This window comes from Myotis nattereri (assembly GCF_964212035.1).
Source record: "Myotis nattereri genome assembly, chromosome: 7".
Classification (NCBI taxonomy): Eukaryota; Metazoa; Chordata; class Mammalia; order Chiroptera; family Vespertilionidae; genus Myotis; species Myotis nattereri.
The window spans coordinates 6,424,115-6,440,776 of record NC_138082.1 but is presented as its reverse complement, the minus strand read 5'-3'; the positions used below and the strand labels follow the sequence as shown (position 1 = coordinate 6,440,776).

At 50.4% G+C, this 16,662-nt stretch overlaps 1 protein-coding gene across 2 annotated transcripts in view; it reads right to left on the bottom strand.

Annotated features, from left to right (window-relative positions):
• CCDC150 (coiled-coil domain containing 150) overlaps positions 1-16,662 on the bottom strand; it is a 42,317-nt gene continuing 25,655 nt past the window's right edge. The window contains exons 12-23 of one of the 2 annotated variants that reach the window (XM_081095708.1): positions 15,631-15,738; positions 12,259-12,387; positions 11,324-11,493; positions 9,808-9,901; positions 8,641-8,810; positions 7,605-7,731; positions 3,681-3,875; positions 3,237-3,305; positions 2,995-3,156; positions 2,516-2,602; positions 614-733; positions 1-332 (exon numbers count right to left, since the gene is read on the bottom strand). In XM_081095708.1, coding sequence (XP_080951834.1) covers positions 216-332; positions 614-733; positions 2,516-2,602; positions 2,995-3,156; positions 3,237-3,305; positions 3,681-3,875; positions 7,605-7,731; positions 8,641-8,810; positions 9,808-9,901; positions 11,324-11,493; positions 12,259-12,387; positions 15,631-15,738 — 1,548 coding nt within the window. In that variant the 3' untranslated portion in view covers positions 1-215. Of the gene's footprint in view, positions 333-613; positions 734-2,515; positions 2,603-2,994; positions 3,157-3,236; positions 3,306-3,680; positions 3,876-7,604; positions 7,732-8,640; positions 8,811-9,807; positions 9,902-11,323; positions 11,494-12,258; positions 12,388-13,975; positions 15,739-16,662 lie in introns of those variants that run through there. The other variant, XM_081095709.1, reaches the window with a different exon arrangement.

The window sequence follows — 16,662 nt, the reverse complement described above, 5'->3', positions numbered from 1 at the left end:
ATCATACACAAATTAATATAACTTTATTGGGTGGAAAACGGGGAAAGAAAAAGATGGGTGTTTTGTATTGATCATCAGAGTTCATAAAGGGATAAACTCAGGTCCAAAGCTTCAGCCCCGTGGACGTCGTGTCCGGGGCGGTGGCAGCAGGCCAGCCCGGCGCTGGCTCAGGTCCCGGCACGGCTGTGGGTGCAGCTCCTCCGCGGTCAGGGGCGTCACTTCCTCTCCAGCTCAGGATGGTACTTCTTGGGCATCAGCCTGAGGTTCTGTTTATTCTCCCACCGGTGCAGGATAGACTGGGTGGAGGTGGTGTCGTGCCTCTGGTCTTGGTCCTGGAGGGAAGAAACCACACCCAGCACTGCTCACACTCAGGCGGCCTGGGCCTGGGCCTGCTCTGTGTATTCATTCTTCAAGGTGGTGCTAACTGGGACAGTTGGGGAGGTGGGGCTTCTAAGGAAAGCTTAGCTCACTGCTTTTCCTGCGGTGGTTTAGAGAAAGCCACAGGTGAGAGAGAGAGAGAGAGGGAAAGAGAGAGAGAGAGAGAGAGGAGCTGATGAAGAGACTGTGCGGAGAGCTCTAAGGTCTGCTGAGGCAGCCGCGCCGAGATGCCCACCTCTTCCCAGCACCTGCTCTCCTGGGGGAGCCTCTGAAGCCGGTTTTTTGTCAGCTCAAGCTGCAGGCCGTCGAACCTGCACTTAAACCAGCGGTGAGCCTCTTCCAGGTTAGCTGTGATCTGAACACACGAATGTTACTGTTAAAGTGACAACAACAGACATTCTCTGTGTATTAGTTCAGGAGACCTTTCACCTAGGCACTAAGAGACCCCAATGCTGATGGAGGGTCCTGGCACCTGTGCGCACCGCACGCCTTCTCCAGGTGGGAGGGTCACTTTCAAAGTGGAGGAGAGAGCGCAGATGGGCCTGCGGCTTTCACGCCCTGCCCAGGGCTCCTGCCTGCGGACGAAGGCAAGGCAGAAGCCGGGAGAGAAGAATGACAGGACAAGATGGCGCTCAAGATTAAACTGTCAAGCCATGTTTTGAAATTTAGACTTTGATTTTTTAAGACTAAATAGTTTTCCCAAAGTCCCTAAACTGTAAAGCCTGATTTTTCTGTTGTGCTTTCTGAAAGTAACAGAATGAATTACAAGGAAATGGGACCAGCTTACTGTACGTAGCATTTTTTTATTTCCTTTCTTATAAACAGCTTAGACTGGAGCTCAGAAGCACACACGTCCACTTGTCTTTGTCAGAGCAAACAGGCCCCCGGACGGTCTGTCTCTGAATGAGCTGGAGCCAGTACTCACTTACTGGCAAAGGCCCGCTGAGCGCTTACAGGTGCCTGGCACTTTTCTGAGTAGCTGGGGCACTTTGGTCATTTGAAGGCAGAGCCGAGAGAGGTGTATTTTACAAGAAGGCTGTTTCCGAACGGCTGCGGAACCTCCTCTAGAGTAAAGAGTGAAAGGACTGTGCCCCCTTTGGCTGCTTCGTGGGCAGCATTTCGTTTCTGATGCTGAGCTCTGAGCGGCCGTTTCTCGTGCCCGGGAAGGCACGTGCGTGAGAGCAGGCTCTGGCTCGTTCCCCTCCACTCCCCGCCTGGAGCCTGCGTGGAGCGGGTCCTCAGCAGTGGGCGGCCTTGTCCTGTGCTGCCAGGTCGAGTGGGTACAGGACAGAGAGCTCCCTCGTATGAACGCTGAGAAAGCCACAAAGCTAAGGCATTTTCCAGGTCTGCGTGCAGCCTGGTGATACTGACACTCCCACCCCCCAAAGCAAACCGAACCCCACCTTTCTCCAGCACTTCTACCAGGAGTGGAAGAAAGATGCTTGGAATGGCATTGTGCATCCTGTCTCCTCCTGCATGGCGAACGAGAAGGCAGCTAACATGGATTGAAACTCACTCGGAGCCACCTATCACTAACAGCATGGGCTTAGCCTGGCGGACTGGGGAGCTCGCAGCGGAGGCACCCTCCTGGGCCCAGGGGTCCCGCTGGCATTTGCTCAGATGTGTCGCAGGCCACAGTCTCTTTCTTATTCCATCTAAGGGAACGCTATAAAAGGGGAAACCGTGGCCAACTGAAAGCAACATCACATGATAACTTAAGTTTAAGAATCTGTTCTCTCATCTGGAAAGAGGGGCGGAGGTGGGAGACTCATGATTTCAAAGATCCTTTCCAGCTCTAAATGTATGACTTTACATCCCTCCCAACGCCAACTGGAGATATTAGAACCGAGGAAGCAGGTCACGAGCTGGGAGGCCTGCTTTCCGCCTCCCGGTGGAGACTGAACCAGCTCCCCTCGGCAGCTCACGCCGCACAGCGATGCGTTCAGCCCGCACCTGCCGGCCTCCCTTCTCGCTAGGGGCGGGCCTTGGACCTCAGCGCTCTAGTCTCTCCTCAGGACCCACCATCTGAATCTAAAAGCGTTTCCGCGCCTGCCTGCCTGCCGTGCGCCTCACGTAGCGTGAGGAAGGGCTACGCTGACTCAGGTGTGTTGCGAGGTGGCTGCCTGGGCCAGCGTACCTGCTCTGATTCCACACTGGCTTCTTTCAGCTTACTCTCTGTCACCTCTTTACATTTCTTCAGGTGTCTCACCGTTTCCTCCAATTCCTGAAAACGGGACACAAAGATTTTTACAAAGTCCCAATGGACCGTATCAACCAAAAAGCTCCCGCCCTGGAATCAGCCGGCCACAGGGAGGAGCCACGGGCGCCACGTCCCTGCCAACCCTGGCCTTCAGCTCAGAAATCCTCCTGCGTGCCTAGCCCTTTGCACAGGAGAGCTTTAGTCACAGAAAAAGCGACCGTTGTTTTTATTCAGTTGGAAACGGGAGCATGTGCCGTGGCTGAAGCCCAGGCTTTTCCTAGACACCGTGACCCTGGGGCTCAGTGACGATGAGCGACCGGTCGGCCTCTCTCCTGCGGGATCTGGGAAACCCGGTGCGCTGACGCTGGGGCTGGCCGTGCGCAGCCGATCACCCTGGGCTGAGCCTGGCCTCCTACCTTGCACCGGCGCTCCAGCTCCTGCCTCAGTTTCCGCTCCGCCTCCAGGCGCAGCTCCTGCTGCTTGTTCCGCGCCGAGGTCTCGTACTGGCTCTTGGCCAGCAGCTGCATCTCCTTCTGCAGGTTCGTCATCTCAGACACAAACCTCTGGATGCTCAACGACTGGGGGCACAGACAGGCAGACAGGTGGGTCCAAGTTCGGGGTTTGATGTGAAGGGTAAACAGAGCTAGGAATCACCTACCTGCTCGTAGTTCTTCTTCTGGTACTGGTCCTTAGTCAGCTCCATTTGCCTCAGCTCCGTTTCTATTTGCTGAACGGAAACGGGAGACGGCACAGAGGTCAGGGGGCGGCTGGCTCTTGGCCGACAGGACAGAAAGAATCCCACGTGAGTTCAGTCCCCAGGCCTCCTGGGCGCTCCTCCCGCCCACTGGCCCCGCCCCGCCCCGCCCCGCCGAGCCCTGTCCCGTCCCCGTGCAGGGACGGTGGGAGCTGGAGCGTGACCCTGGCAGCTGCAGGAACCAGACCTGCACGCCGCAGGATCGTGGTGGGAAGAGACGGCCCCAGGGCAACCTGCTCTCCCGGTCCAGCTGTAACTCGGGACACGGGCTGGGAGTGGTCTGAAGCCGCCCTCCCAGGCCGTTCCTCACAGAGACCCAGGAAGGAGGGAGACAGTGTCTCATACAACCTTCATCCTCTCCACGTTCTGAACAGCATTCGCCTTGGCCGACAAGTGGAGCTTGATCTGGGCCTTCTGGTTCTTGATCTTCTCCTTGCTGCCGGCCAGCAGCTTCTCCAGCTCCGTGAGCTTCTGCCGCAGCTCCCGGTTGGTGCGCGACACCTCCACGGACCTGCAGTTGGCATCCTCCAGGGCCTTCTTCAGCTGTGAACGCAGGGACGGGACATCCTTACCTCCGTTAGTACGAGGCGGATGCTCACCTTCCTACACTGTGTTCTCTTGGAACCTGCCTTTGAAATAACAGGTCAGTGGAGGAACACGCTAAGTGATTTAAAGAACACAGTCTTCCTTAGAACAGATAAACCATTTAAATGCAAGTTCAACATTGAAAGAGCACAGCTTTGGGGTCAGACCTACGTTCAAGGATCAGCTCACCACTGACTCGCCAAGTGATTCTGGGTAATTAACTTCCGGAAGCCTCAGGCTCATCACTGGAAACGTGTGTGACAGCCGCCTTCACAGGACAATACAGCAGCTCAACAAGACAAAGCACAGAAGGCACGCAGGCCTGGCCACAGGCACTGCTCAGGGGTCACAACCAGGTCACATGATGGCCAGGACCCCGGGCACGTGTCACAGCCAAAGGGCTCCCCTGACCCTGGTCCTGTGTCGACACACACTGGGGACCTCAAAATCAAACTGCCTAGGAGCTGACACTGAGGTACCCTGCTTGCTCCCCAGAGCGAGACCTTCTCCTCCCACTCCTCCTTCCTCCTCTGACCATCCCTTTCCTACTTCTACGACATCAGGTCTTTAGGACTGTCCGCTTTTTGCCTTGCCCTGGCCCGGAAACAGGCCCCTGCCCAGTGGGCACCCCAACCCCCCGACACCTGTGGACGTGCCACAGCGTGGACGTGACCCTGCAGCTCTGCATTACATCCTCCTTCTCTGGAACACACTCAGCCCCTCTCTATTGTGTCAGACGCCTAACCACAGGGGCAGGGGGGGTCATTTCCAAACCCCACGTCAAAAATCCGAACCTGGGGAACCTCGCCACAGGTTCTGTACCAAAGGACACAAGGCAAAGGTACCCAGAATAAACCACCTGCGTGGCCTACAGACTGTTAATCGTACTGGTCTCCATGGAGGCCACCCTTCAGGTCCGAGCCCCAGACTCAAAGGGGACTTCTCTGGAGCCATTCATGATCCGAAGCGAGCGTCCACCTGCAGATCCCTACGCTAACCAGGAGCGAAGGCAGAGGAGGCTGTGATCTCACAGATACAGCAGAACCTGCTGCTAGAACAGCACTCCAACTAAAGCCCCCAGGCTCTCTGTGAAGTTGTTCTTGGCTGTAGGACAGCCCTTGACTATCTTTTAGACAGACAGCCGGGAAGCTGTGCTGTGACCAACACCATTGCTGCATTCGGATGGACACTTCTGGGGAAGTCGTGGCTCAGCAACGGATCGCTGCACAACCAGCTGGCCCGAGAAAGCGACTCCTTCAAGAGGGTCTCTCTCTGACTTAGCGATGCTCCCTGGCTTGGGTCCCAAGGATCACGGCTCAGAAACGCGCCCCGACACCGGGGACCACCTGCTTGTCAGCTCCAGCAGTCCCCCTGGCACTGGAGTCCCTCCGAGCTCACACACACGACCACAGCTGCTCACCACCGAGCACATGTTCCCGAGACGAGGACATCAGAAAGGAAGAAGAGAATGACTAACTTAGATAACGCGAACCCAAAGTCACGACTGTGAGTGCCACAGAGATTCGGCAGAAAGACGTCCGGACCTGTGAGCGTCACACACGGGCTTTGCAACAGGCTGTAAGACCTGCAGGCTGCAGCGGGGAGCAGCACTGAACAGGAGACCTCTCTCCGTCGGGCCTGGGTCTGATGAGAGGGAACTGTTCAACAGTCAACAGGCCCCAAAGGGAGTCACACGTGCTAAGCTGTCACCGCACCACGACGCAGTTGCAGTTTTGGCTCTGCCAGAAGCGGGACCTAACGCAGGAACCACCTGACAGGCCGACACCAGTTAGGCCTGTAACCCACCCGACGCCTGCCGGGCCCCAACGGAAGCGACCTCGCAGGAACCGACCGCTCTCTGCCTCTACCTTCCTGGTTCCCGCTCCCTTCCGCCTGGAAAGTCCTTTCACGCGCTCCTTGGAGCTTCTCGTCTGCTAGACTGGATGCCCCGACCCACACTGATTTTCATTCCAATAAACTCAACCTTTTTACTATGCCTGCTGAACTTTTAAAAATACTTAATTATTTTAGATCTCCCCCACCTCACGTGCCCTTAAGCCAGTGCCCGGGACGTGCAGGAAGCAGAGGATCTGAGGAGGGAGGGGCTGGGCCGGCCGGCCCAGTGGCTGGTGGGGAAGTCGTTACTTGCACCTTTCCTCTCTGCACGAGCTCCTGCCTTCAGATCCCCACTCTACGCCTCAATGCTGACCTTTTACTGCCCCCCAAGCAACCACCCGTCAGACTTTCCTGCAACATCCATCACAGCCCTGTCTGCCGCTGGGTGAGCTAACACCTGCCCTTAGCGCTTCCTGTGTCCAGGCACCGTGACGAGGACTTTCCACGGATTTCCCGTTTAACCCTCACCACAAACCTGGGCAGTGACCAGGGAAACGGGCTCGGAGTCAGCATGTGCACGGCAGCCAGTGGGTCACGGCTAACAGGAGGCAGAGCTGGGACGGGGAGCCGTGCCCCAGCCCTGCTAACGGCTCCCCGGGTCACTCCACGTCCGCCCCGTCTCCCACGTTCACCATCCTGGTTAAAAGGACCGACGGATTCTGAACAACCATCTCTGACTAAAGGTGCCTTTAATGTCAGTGCACCTTTTTATTTTCCACACAGTTTTCTTTGTATAACATTTATTATTTATACAGTGCTTTGCAATTTACAGAGCGCTGTATAAATAGTTGAAATCGATTTCGCGAATGGCCTCAGTAAAATGCAATTGCTCAGTGCACCGAATTTGGCAAAATACAGACCAACTACCCCAACCAAAGCCTTAGAATGATTTTACTTCCTCCCTCCCCTTTGCTCAGGATACTACACGCAGTGTTTGTCTGATTTCTCTTTGAAAGTGGCTTTTTTACTTAACTGCTGTTTCCACAGAGCTATCTGCTTGGCCCTAACCATCCAAAGCCCAGAGTAACTGCTCTGGTCTCTTACGCCTCTGTCTCCAGCATCTCTTCCTTCCTGCCTGCTTCCCAGCGCTCAGACCTCCTTCCCAGAATTGTGCTCAGACCATCACCGCCACCCTGTGCTCCACTCCTGGTCACATCCAGCGTTCTGGTGGTCAGGCCACCACAGGCCGTGTCCGCCGCTTTCTCAGACGTTTCCCAGCCTCTGCTCGGACCGAGAGAGACATGTCCTCCTCATCTGCTCACGTGTCACCCAGCTTTGCTTGCCCTCTTACACTCGGCACCTGTCAGCTCTGCCGGTCTCAATCCAGCGTCCCTTCTCTCACAGGCAGCCTGTCACCCAGGCCGTCCCTCATGTCAAACCCTCAGACTGGCTAGTGCGCACAGCCTCCAGCCGCCGGGAGAGGCCTGTGACGTTCCCGTTTGTCTCATGTAGAGAGTGGCGATCACAACCAAACAGGTCCGTGAGCACGGGCCACGGCTCCCTGCGTCTCCGTGTGCCCGAGGAGGCAGTGGACGGAGACGGTGGCGTGGGCCCTGGGGGCAGCGTCCTTACTGCCCGCCCTCAGCTGGCACTCGCTGGTGCAGAAAGGCCCATCCAGCTCCCTTCGCTGGCAGAGACTGTGATAGAAACTGGTTTTGTGTCAGTTTACCAACAGCACAGGGACGGCCTGACGTCAAGGGGATGAAAAGAGCCGAAGAAGAGCTGCGCCCGGAGCTGTGCCCCTCAAGGCCCGCCCGTGGCCCGGGAGGAAGGGCTCTGCCCCGGCCGTACCTCGGCCACCTCCCGCTGGCTCGTCTTCTTGGCGTTGTCTCTCTCCATCTGGAACTGCTTTCTCAAAGCTTCTACGTGCTCAGCGTGCAGCTCTGCCTCCACCTTGGATTCCTCAGTTATGCGCTCTCTGTTTTGAAAAGAACGGAGGGGAAATCTCCGTTAGAATTCAGTGAGGAGGGGAGTGAGCTCAGTGAGCAGATCAGCCACCGGTGAGCCTCACTGACCTGAGCCCATCAAGAGGGGAGAACGCCTTCCCTGCAGCAGACAGTCCTTCCGCATAAAGAGGCCCAGCCCAAAGCACGAGACACACACACTTGTTTTAACCAACAAACGTCACACCCAACATAACACTTGCTCGATGTGAAAAGCGCCTTCCCTGCTGCGGCTCAGACCCGTCGCCCATGCCCACCTGCTCACTAGCTGAAAGGGATGCAGATCTAAAGGGTGTCCCAAAATTCACGCAAGAAGTAATTCTGATAGAAAACATAGGTTTATAATTAAAAATTGTCAATGTTGTGGCCCCACCCCATAACAAAGAAACAGAATTTCCAGAGGATGAGGCCCAGAAATCAGGATTTTTAAAAAGATTCCCAGGTGATTCTAATGTGCAGCCAAGGTGGAGAACCACTGGTTTAAGAAAAAACCTGAGGGGCTTGGCCTGAACGCGACGGGCCTGACCTAACCACCTTGGGCCAAAACGGAGGACACCGATTCCCATCTGCCTGGACAGACCCCACTCCCGGCTGGGAACAGCCTCCAGCTCCTTTTCCCAGTCACGCTCTGAAGGACACATAAGCTTTCCTTAGAAAAGGGTTGGCAGAGACATGCAAGGGGCCCTCTAGCCAGTATCCGTGCCATTTTGGCCTGATCTCTGTGTGGAGAAGCAGCTCGATACCCGTCGAGGGCAGAGCTGGACATGAGCGACCCAGGCAGCGAGTCCCTGCTGCTGCTCAGCTGTGCGGCTCAGGCAGGACAGGTGTGAACGTGTGAGTGAGCCGGGCACGCCCCTCGGTCACTGTGACTGCACTGCCCTTACTTGCAGTTTTCCAAATCCTGTCGCTCCAGTTCTTTGCATTCCAGTCTGTCTTGGATGTGGTCCAGCTTTGCTTGCAGGTGGTTGTTTGTCTGGAGCGCTTGCTCCAGGCTCATCGCCAGCTTCCTGTTGTCTTCTCTCGCTACATCCAGAGCCTTCTGCAGGGGCTCCACCTGGAAGAGGAGCGGGTTTTCATTCCCCTGTAACATGCAAACCGCCCATGACACCGCACATCCACTCCCTGCCCTACATCAAGTGCCGCCAAAACAATCATTGTTGGAATCAGCAGCAGATTCCAGGTGCCTGGAATACGTGAGGACTTACATGGACATTGCTTCGGGACGCTTAGGAGGCAATGGGAGGGGTGCTGGTCACTAAAGAGCTGTACCCTAAGTTTAAAGTCGTTAAATGACCCTCCTGATCCTGTCACCTGCTGGCCTCACTGCCTGTAGAGAAGAGGCCTAGCAACTGTTCCTGTGTATCATCCAGGAAAAGCTTATTTGTATGAAACATCCATGTGTACTTTATACACGTGCATATGTGTAGATACATTTGCAGGTGTGCACACACCTGTGAGCACACGTGAGGATGTGCTTTCTAGTAGTGGAATCACTCTAGCTCCTTTTTCCATTTGTTAATCCTCACCGGAGGAAATATTTACATTGATTTTTAGAGAGAGAGGAAGGGAGGGAGAAAGACAGAGAGAGAAACATCAAGGTGAGAGACAGGCATCGATTGATTGCCTCCCTGACCAGGCTGGGGATGGAGCCTGCAACTGGGTATGTGCCCTTGACCGGAACTGAACCCATGATGATTCCTTCTGCGGGCCGATGCTCTATCCATGAGCCAAGCCGGCGAGGGCTCAGCTACTTCTGCTGGAGGGTAAAGTTATTCTCCACGCCCTTTGACGTCTGCATTCATTTACGCTGATCAATGGAAAGAAAGTGAACCATAGAAGGCAAAAAGAACTCGGCATCACTGGGCCCTGGTTTCCCAATAAAGGATTCCTGTAAGACTGCAGGCCCACTTCCTATGTGTGAACATGTCACTGTCCAAAACTCAGACCTGAATGGAGGGACATTTACCTGACTGTTTTACTCCATTTTTCCAAAACAGAAAGATCCCAGGGAAACCACCCGCCAAGGTGATCACTCCCACCGCTGCCTCTACCTCACTGTTGTGCTGGGCGTCCACCACCAGCATGCGGGCCTGCCACTGGTCCACCTCCGCCTCCAGCTTCTGCACCCTCTGCTGGTTGAGCGCCCTGGCAATGGAAGCACCGGCAGTGACGAGAGAGAGAAGAGCCACCCAAATGACACCCCGGTCACAGGCGACTTCTCCCAGCAGCTCGGAACACACGAGCCGGCTACGGCGACCAGGGTCTCGGGGAGCTGGCAGGCGCCAACGAGGAGCCTCAGCCTCCGGGAGGAAACGAAGGCTCCTACAGATGAAAAACTTGCCCCGCTTAGGAAACAGGTCTGGCTGGACACATTAAGCCAGCAATTTTCAAACGATGTGACACAAGAATTTTTTCTTTTGTGTTTTTTTTTTAAATTATTTATTTTTTTAAATTTTTTTTGCACCACAAGAATTTTTAAGACATGCAATACCTGCCTATTTAGCCAGGGACACTGACCTCTTTTCCCTTAGACTGCCAATAAAAAAATGACAACAAGCAATACAGTAGCTTTCTTATGTAAATGAATCAAAATTATCCCTACTTTTTTGTGAGATTGGCAAAAAATATATATTTTGGTGTACTGCATAATTTTAGTAATTAGATTACATTTGACATGAAGTGAAAAAGGTTGAAAATTGATGCATTAAGCTCTCAACACATGTCAATAATTAACTTACAGGCTGGTAATTTTATAACATATATAATATATAAATTACATACAGTTTTGTACCAGTGAATGAATATATTCATACTATCACTTGTACATGAATTGTGTTGATGTTGAGATTTCTGCTTCTAAATACACCAGGTAACTAGAATTTTAACTATTTTTATTACCATCCCCTTGAATTTCTCTTTACCAGTAAGTGCTGAAGACACATTCATAATATGTAAAAAATAAAGATGAGTGTAATGCAGACTATAAAACTTACTTGCCCTCTCATAACATAGAGGCAACATGCACCGCCAATATACACATTATAATGTATTGCAAACGCCTTACTAAACACAGACTATTCGCTCATTAACCTAAAAGGGAAACTTTTATGTAATATTTGAAACATTCAAAGGAGTTTACTAATAAAACATGGCTAGAAGTAGTTCTCAGAATGATTCATATAAAATAATTGTTAATCTTTAAATGGGACACTAATAAATGGATAATTAATCCAAACTAAAGTAGGCACTTAGCTTCAATTATCTTGACAATTACAATTCTGTAGATCCAAGCACAAGTTTAAGGTGTAGAAAACAGCAAGGGTAAAATGTAATAGATCACGTGAATTTCTACAATTTTATATCACTACAAAAATATAAGCATTTTGAAATTCTGGAAATCATGTTGGTTTCGAATTCCAGACTTCCCCTAACTTTAAACTAGTTCTTTTCACCATCACCAGCGTCTGCAAGGGGAAAGCTCTAACTGACTGGTGTCCTGACTTCTCACTTCTCCTCACTGCAGAGCAGCAGGAAAGGACAAGCACAGACAGCAAAGCATCTCAGTACCTTTCTTTCTTGAGGCCTGCGATCTCCGAGTCCCTCCGCCCGAGCTCGATCTGCACTTTTTCCAGAGCGCCTTGCATCTTGCTGTGCGAAGCCAGCACGTTCTCCAGCATGATTGTCACTTTGCAGTTGTCTTCTTTCGCTTCTGCCAGCTGCCGCTGAAAGTTCCCCATCTAATAGGAAATGAAGCCGGGAAAGATGGTTGATTCTTTCTGCTGAGTCCCATTACTTCCAGGAAAGGAGTATGGGAACCAGGCACGGTAGAATGCTGAGAGGAATAATTAAAGTACATTTTACATTTTATTCTTACTTTGTTTCCTAAGTTACTGTGATTTTGAGAAAAATAAAACTGGGCCTCAGATCCTATGGACCGCACGGAGAGCTCTGAAGTGCCCCCGACCACTGGCACGTCGCACACAGCACAGACGTTAACTAGACAGAGACATGGGACCCACAGCCTGGCTGGCCCGCGGGCCCTGGTCAGAGTTCTCTCAGGAGAAAGACCATGAGGAGGGGGAGGGGCTGGGAGAGGCTGCACCCACAGCCCTGCGGCCAAGGAGACGTCTGGGATGTGACCTGTTTCCACTGAGCACACCCGCCTCGGCAGGGAGCAGTTGGTGACAATTTAACAAGAAATGGGAGCAGTGAGTATCATGTTAATAAAGCGAAGGAGGCAGGCTATTACCAAGATCAGATGTGCTCCAACAGAAAAAATTAGGACTTTTTCTTTTGATGAAGACAGGAAGTTGAAAAATATTGGGAGTGAAATTATGCATTTTTAAGGAAAACATTTTAAAGTGCTTCTACAGTTTTCTTAAAGAAAACAAATCCTCCTCTGATCAGTCCTCACTGTCTCTTCCTCAAGTAACAGGACCCGGAGGGACGCGTGTGCCTGAGATGCACAGCCCCCCTCAGCGCCGCTTCCGGAAGGACCCCACCTTCTTGCTCTCCTTGTCCTCCAGGGCCTCCAGGTCCCCTTTCAGCTTCTGGCTCTCCTTCAGCGCCGCATCGCGACACTTCACCGCCTCTGAGAGCTCCTCTTCATTTTTTTCAAGGATGGACTTCACCTTAGGAGAGCGAGGACCACGCATCACTTTCCCACAGCACAATAAACCGCATTAGAGCGAGACACAGCAACTTAGAAACCAAACCTACAGTGTCAATTATATGTGCTCACTCACTATTATAAATAAAATCAGCTTTTTTATTAGCCGTTTTTCCCTTTAAAGAAAACTCCAAAGCGAAAATAAATGTGTGAATAAACGAGCAAACCTAATAGATGACCATCGCCATGAAAGTGCAGAATACGGGATGAAGGGGCAAGACGATGAGGCCACGTGTGAAATGGGGCCAAGCTCCCGCCTGTGTCCCGAGTCCGTGCCTTTCTGCTGTGTCCATCCTCTGCCGTACGGCCGTCCCACAGGCAGTACCCGTCCGCCTGCGGGACCTGCGAGTCGCTCCCAGCTTCCAGCTCTTACAGACAGAGGTGCTGTGACCAACTGTGTACAGTCTTTGTGTCGACAGTGTTTTTATTTGTCTTTGGTAGATACTTAGTAGAATGGCTGGGTCATATGGTAGTAGTTATGGTTCATTTTTAAAGAAACTACCAAATTATTTTCCAAAGCGGCTGCACCATTTCACATTCCCTTTGGCGGCGTATGGGAAGCCCTGCTGCTCCACATCCTCACTAACCTGGACTCACCAGTTTTCCCCTTTTAGACATGCAAGTAGGGGTGTGGTAGTAACTCATGGTTTACGTATCAAGCAAAGATGGATGCTCTAAAAAGTTTTCTTTGGAAAATATTTTCTGACGTTCAAGTTCTTAGGGTTTTTATTCACGTATTTCTATTTTAAAATCAGGCTTTAACCAAACAACTTAATTCGAACATTTAAGGTTAGGTAGATATTTTAAATTAAAAAATAAATCAAAGTAAGATTTTAGAAATGTCAATGGTTATTGTTAAGCAAAATCTGATATTTTCTATGTCCCAAAACAATAATTATGTGAGAGACAGAATGGTTTCTATTTGTATCATCAGTATCCCCTAATTTCCTGTTACTCAGACCTTAAAACATTATCTTTCTGGATTGTTACTACTATTCTTCATCTATCTATATAAAAGCCTAAGCAACTATTATGAACGAATGACCAGTGGACCAGTCACTATGACACGCACTGACCACCAGGGGGCAGATGCTCAATGCAGGAGCTGCCCCCTGATGGTCAGTGCGCTCCCACAGGGGGAGCACCACTCAGCTAGAAGCCGGGCTCACAGCTGGCAAGCGCAGTTGTGGTGGCAGGAGTCTCTCCTGACTCCGCGGCAGCGCTACCGAGCGGTGGTGGCAGGCGCAGCAGGCCAGGATGAGCGTGAGGGGCATGGCACCTGACCCGGCTCGGGCTCCTCCCTGGCCATCTGCCACTTGGCACACTGCTACGTCCCTCAGAGGATATCCCACTGCTAGTTTAGGCCCAATCCCGCAGGCCTAAACCGGCAGTCAGACATCCCCTGAGGGGTCTCGGTTTGTGAGGGTGCAGGCCAATCTGAGGGATGCCCTCCGCACCCCCCCCCCCCATGCACAAATCTGTGCACCGGGCCTCATGTTGTTATATAAATCTCAAATTTCCTAATGATTTCATTTATGGTCTTTACTTACCGAATCCCGTTTAAGAAAATACGATGCCTCATAAGTTTTAAATGGTCTTGAGGCAAGAATGTCTATTTTACCTTCCAGTCTTCCCTCCATGGTTTTAATAGCATTCAAGAGAGTCTTTAGAGAGATTCGAGAGTCCCCAGTGTCCTGAGATCTCCCAGAAGTCAGGGCAGGTGCAAAGGCCACGTGGCGTGTGGAGTTGGGAACAACACTGGGCAGACCCACGGACGCGGTTCTTTCCTTGACGCTGGGTCTATAGCTCTCAAGAAATTTCGAAGATGCAGGCCTCTCTGGAGATTTCCTTCTTCTTGGAGGCATCACCAATTAAAAACAATAAACTAAACTAAACTCAACTAAATGTAGTTATTTTTCAAAGAGTGTCCGCTTTGCTAGGAGGAACAACAACGTTCTAAGCCAAGCCGTGATGGGAAGTATAATGTGAAAAGTGTTCCGCGCTTTCAGGATGAGGACACCCCACCGAGAGTCTATCCCAGCCAAGGAGCAGCCCTTTGTCAAATCCCAGAGGGAGAGCACCTCTAACGAGGCCCTGGACCGACAGCCAGATGGTTAGAACCCTAACAGGGTTCCATCTGGAGACACATTCCACTTCCTTGGTTACTGAAGGCACATCCACAAATGTCACAGCTACCGAAACTACACATGCTGCTGGAGAGGGGCAGAGGTGTTTTAAAAATATACACGGTAAATCTGTAAATTACTGAAATGAATCACTTTCTTTCAGTTACACCAGGGGTCCTCAAACTTTTTAAACAGAGGGCCAGTTCGCTGTCCCTCAGACCGCTGGAGGGCCGGACTAGAGTTTAAAAACTATGAACAAATTCCTGTGCACACTGCACATATCTTATTTTGAAGTAAAAAAACAAAACGGGGACAAATACTTGTATTTGCATGTGGCCCGTGGGCCGTAGTGTGAGGACCCCTGGGTTACACATTCCTGGATTATTTTCCTCGCAAAATATTTTCTATATCTTACTTGTCTAACTTTCTCTATTCATTGGTTAACATGCTATCATCAATCTCACCCTAGTTGGGTGGCTCAGTTGGTTGGAGCACTGTCCTCACGCCAAAAGGTTGTTGGTTAGACTCCCACTCAGGGCATATACCGAGGTTGTGGGTTTAATTCTATTTCTCTCTCTCTCCCTTCCTCTCTAAAAAAAAAAATCAATTAAAAATGTTATCAATCTCAACAGTCACCATGCTGACAAGTAAGCACCTGCTTTACTAACACTTTTTAAGTAAGCAGCTGATTGCAGGTGTGTCTTGTTGCCTAGAATTCAAAAACCAGAGACTTGTCGCCAAAAGTTAGAAAGCTCCATCGTAATGTGTTTCCTATGAATGCTCAAAATACAAGCTACTTTGTTTCTGAAAGTCCTGCTTTCTATTCTACAATAAAGTTTATTGAGCACATTTTTAAGCCTCAAATTAGAGCGTAAGCGAGCTTCAGGCATCTTTGTGAATGCCTCGATGGCTTAGCAGAACCTTGTTCATACTGTGTGTTTAAAAAACGCTTGTTGAACTGAGTTAATTGAGAATATTCATCTTTCTGGCACTGTTTGGTCAGGTGGGAAAAAGGCATCCATCTCTTAAAAATGAGTTAAAACCGCTCAACAGCCATCTGTTGTAGCTGTCAATCACACCTGAGTGTATTTGCCCTCCAGAGCCTTGTTCAACTTGCGCAGATGGTCATTCTGTGAGCAGGTTTCAGTGAAAGAATGTAGCTGCTCTTCCAGCTGTTTCACTTTTATCTAGGGAAAAGGCAAAAAAATAATAAAAATCAGCCTCGTCAATAATTAGATACTGTACATATAGTTATCTACTCCAAAAGGGAAAAAAGATTTCATGAGTTTCAAAACAAATTTAGAGAATCCCTAAACCCTGCAAAAAGCAATCCTAAGTTTTTCTAATAATGCAAAATGTTATTTCAACTGAAATACGTAGTGACTTCATCAGCTAAAATAAGCTAAATCTGTTTTTATGTACAGAGATAATTCATTTGGCTTCTACTGCTTATGGAAATTCCAAATTAACATGACTCATAACAGTGAGACTTTGTAGGTAATAACTTTCAATTTTAAAGGAACTGTGGTATCTGGCATTCAAACTTCTTTTAAAATATGGATCATTAGAATTGTCAACATGCAAGGAGACAGTCTGTGTTTTCACTGGCAGAATTACAAAAATTGAATAAGTGGAATTATATGCTGAATTGTGTTTTAGAACTAACTCATAAAAGTGACCACTCACATCTTTGCCTTTAAAGATTTTGATCATTTGGGGAAAATGATTATCATTAATATTTACTCAGACATCTCCAAATTATGTTTTTCTACATTTTCTTCCTCTTATTCCCAACTCTCTCATACAAATCAACAACTAACATTGCTGAGCCTATTCTTAAATCAGGAAAAATTTCACCCCAAGTTTTAATTTAAAAAACTTGTTTCTCTTGTGGTATCTTCTTGTTTCCTACCGGGGGGGCAAGCACCCTTGGCTGGAGCTCTGGACATTTAAAGAGCTGCTGAACTCTGCATGCTTGTAGTGTTTTCTGAAAGGCTGTGTGAGAGCTGCATGCGAGCACATTGTGTCTTGAGCCATCAGCAGCGTCCTCCCTTCCCTCCTGTTGGCCGTTCCCGTCGCCTTTCCCACAGCGCACAGGAGAAAAGCACGTG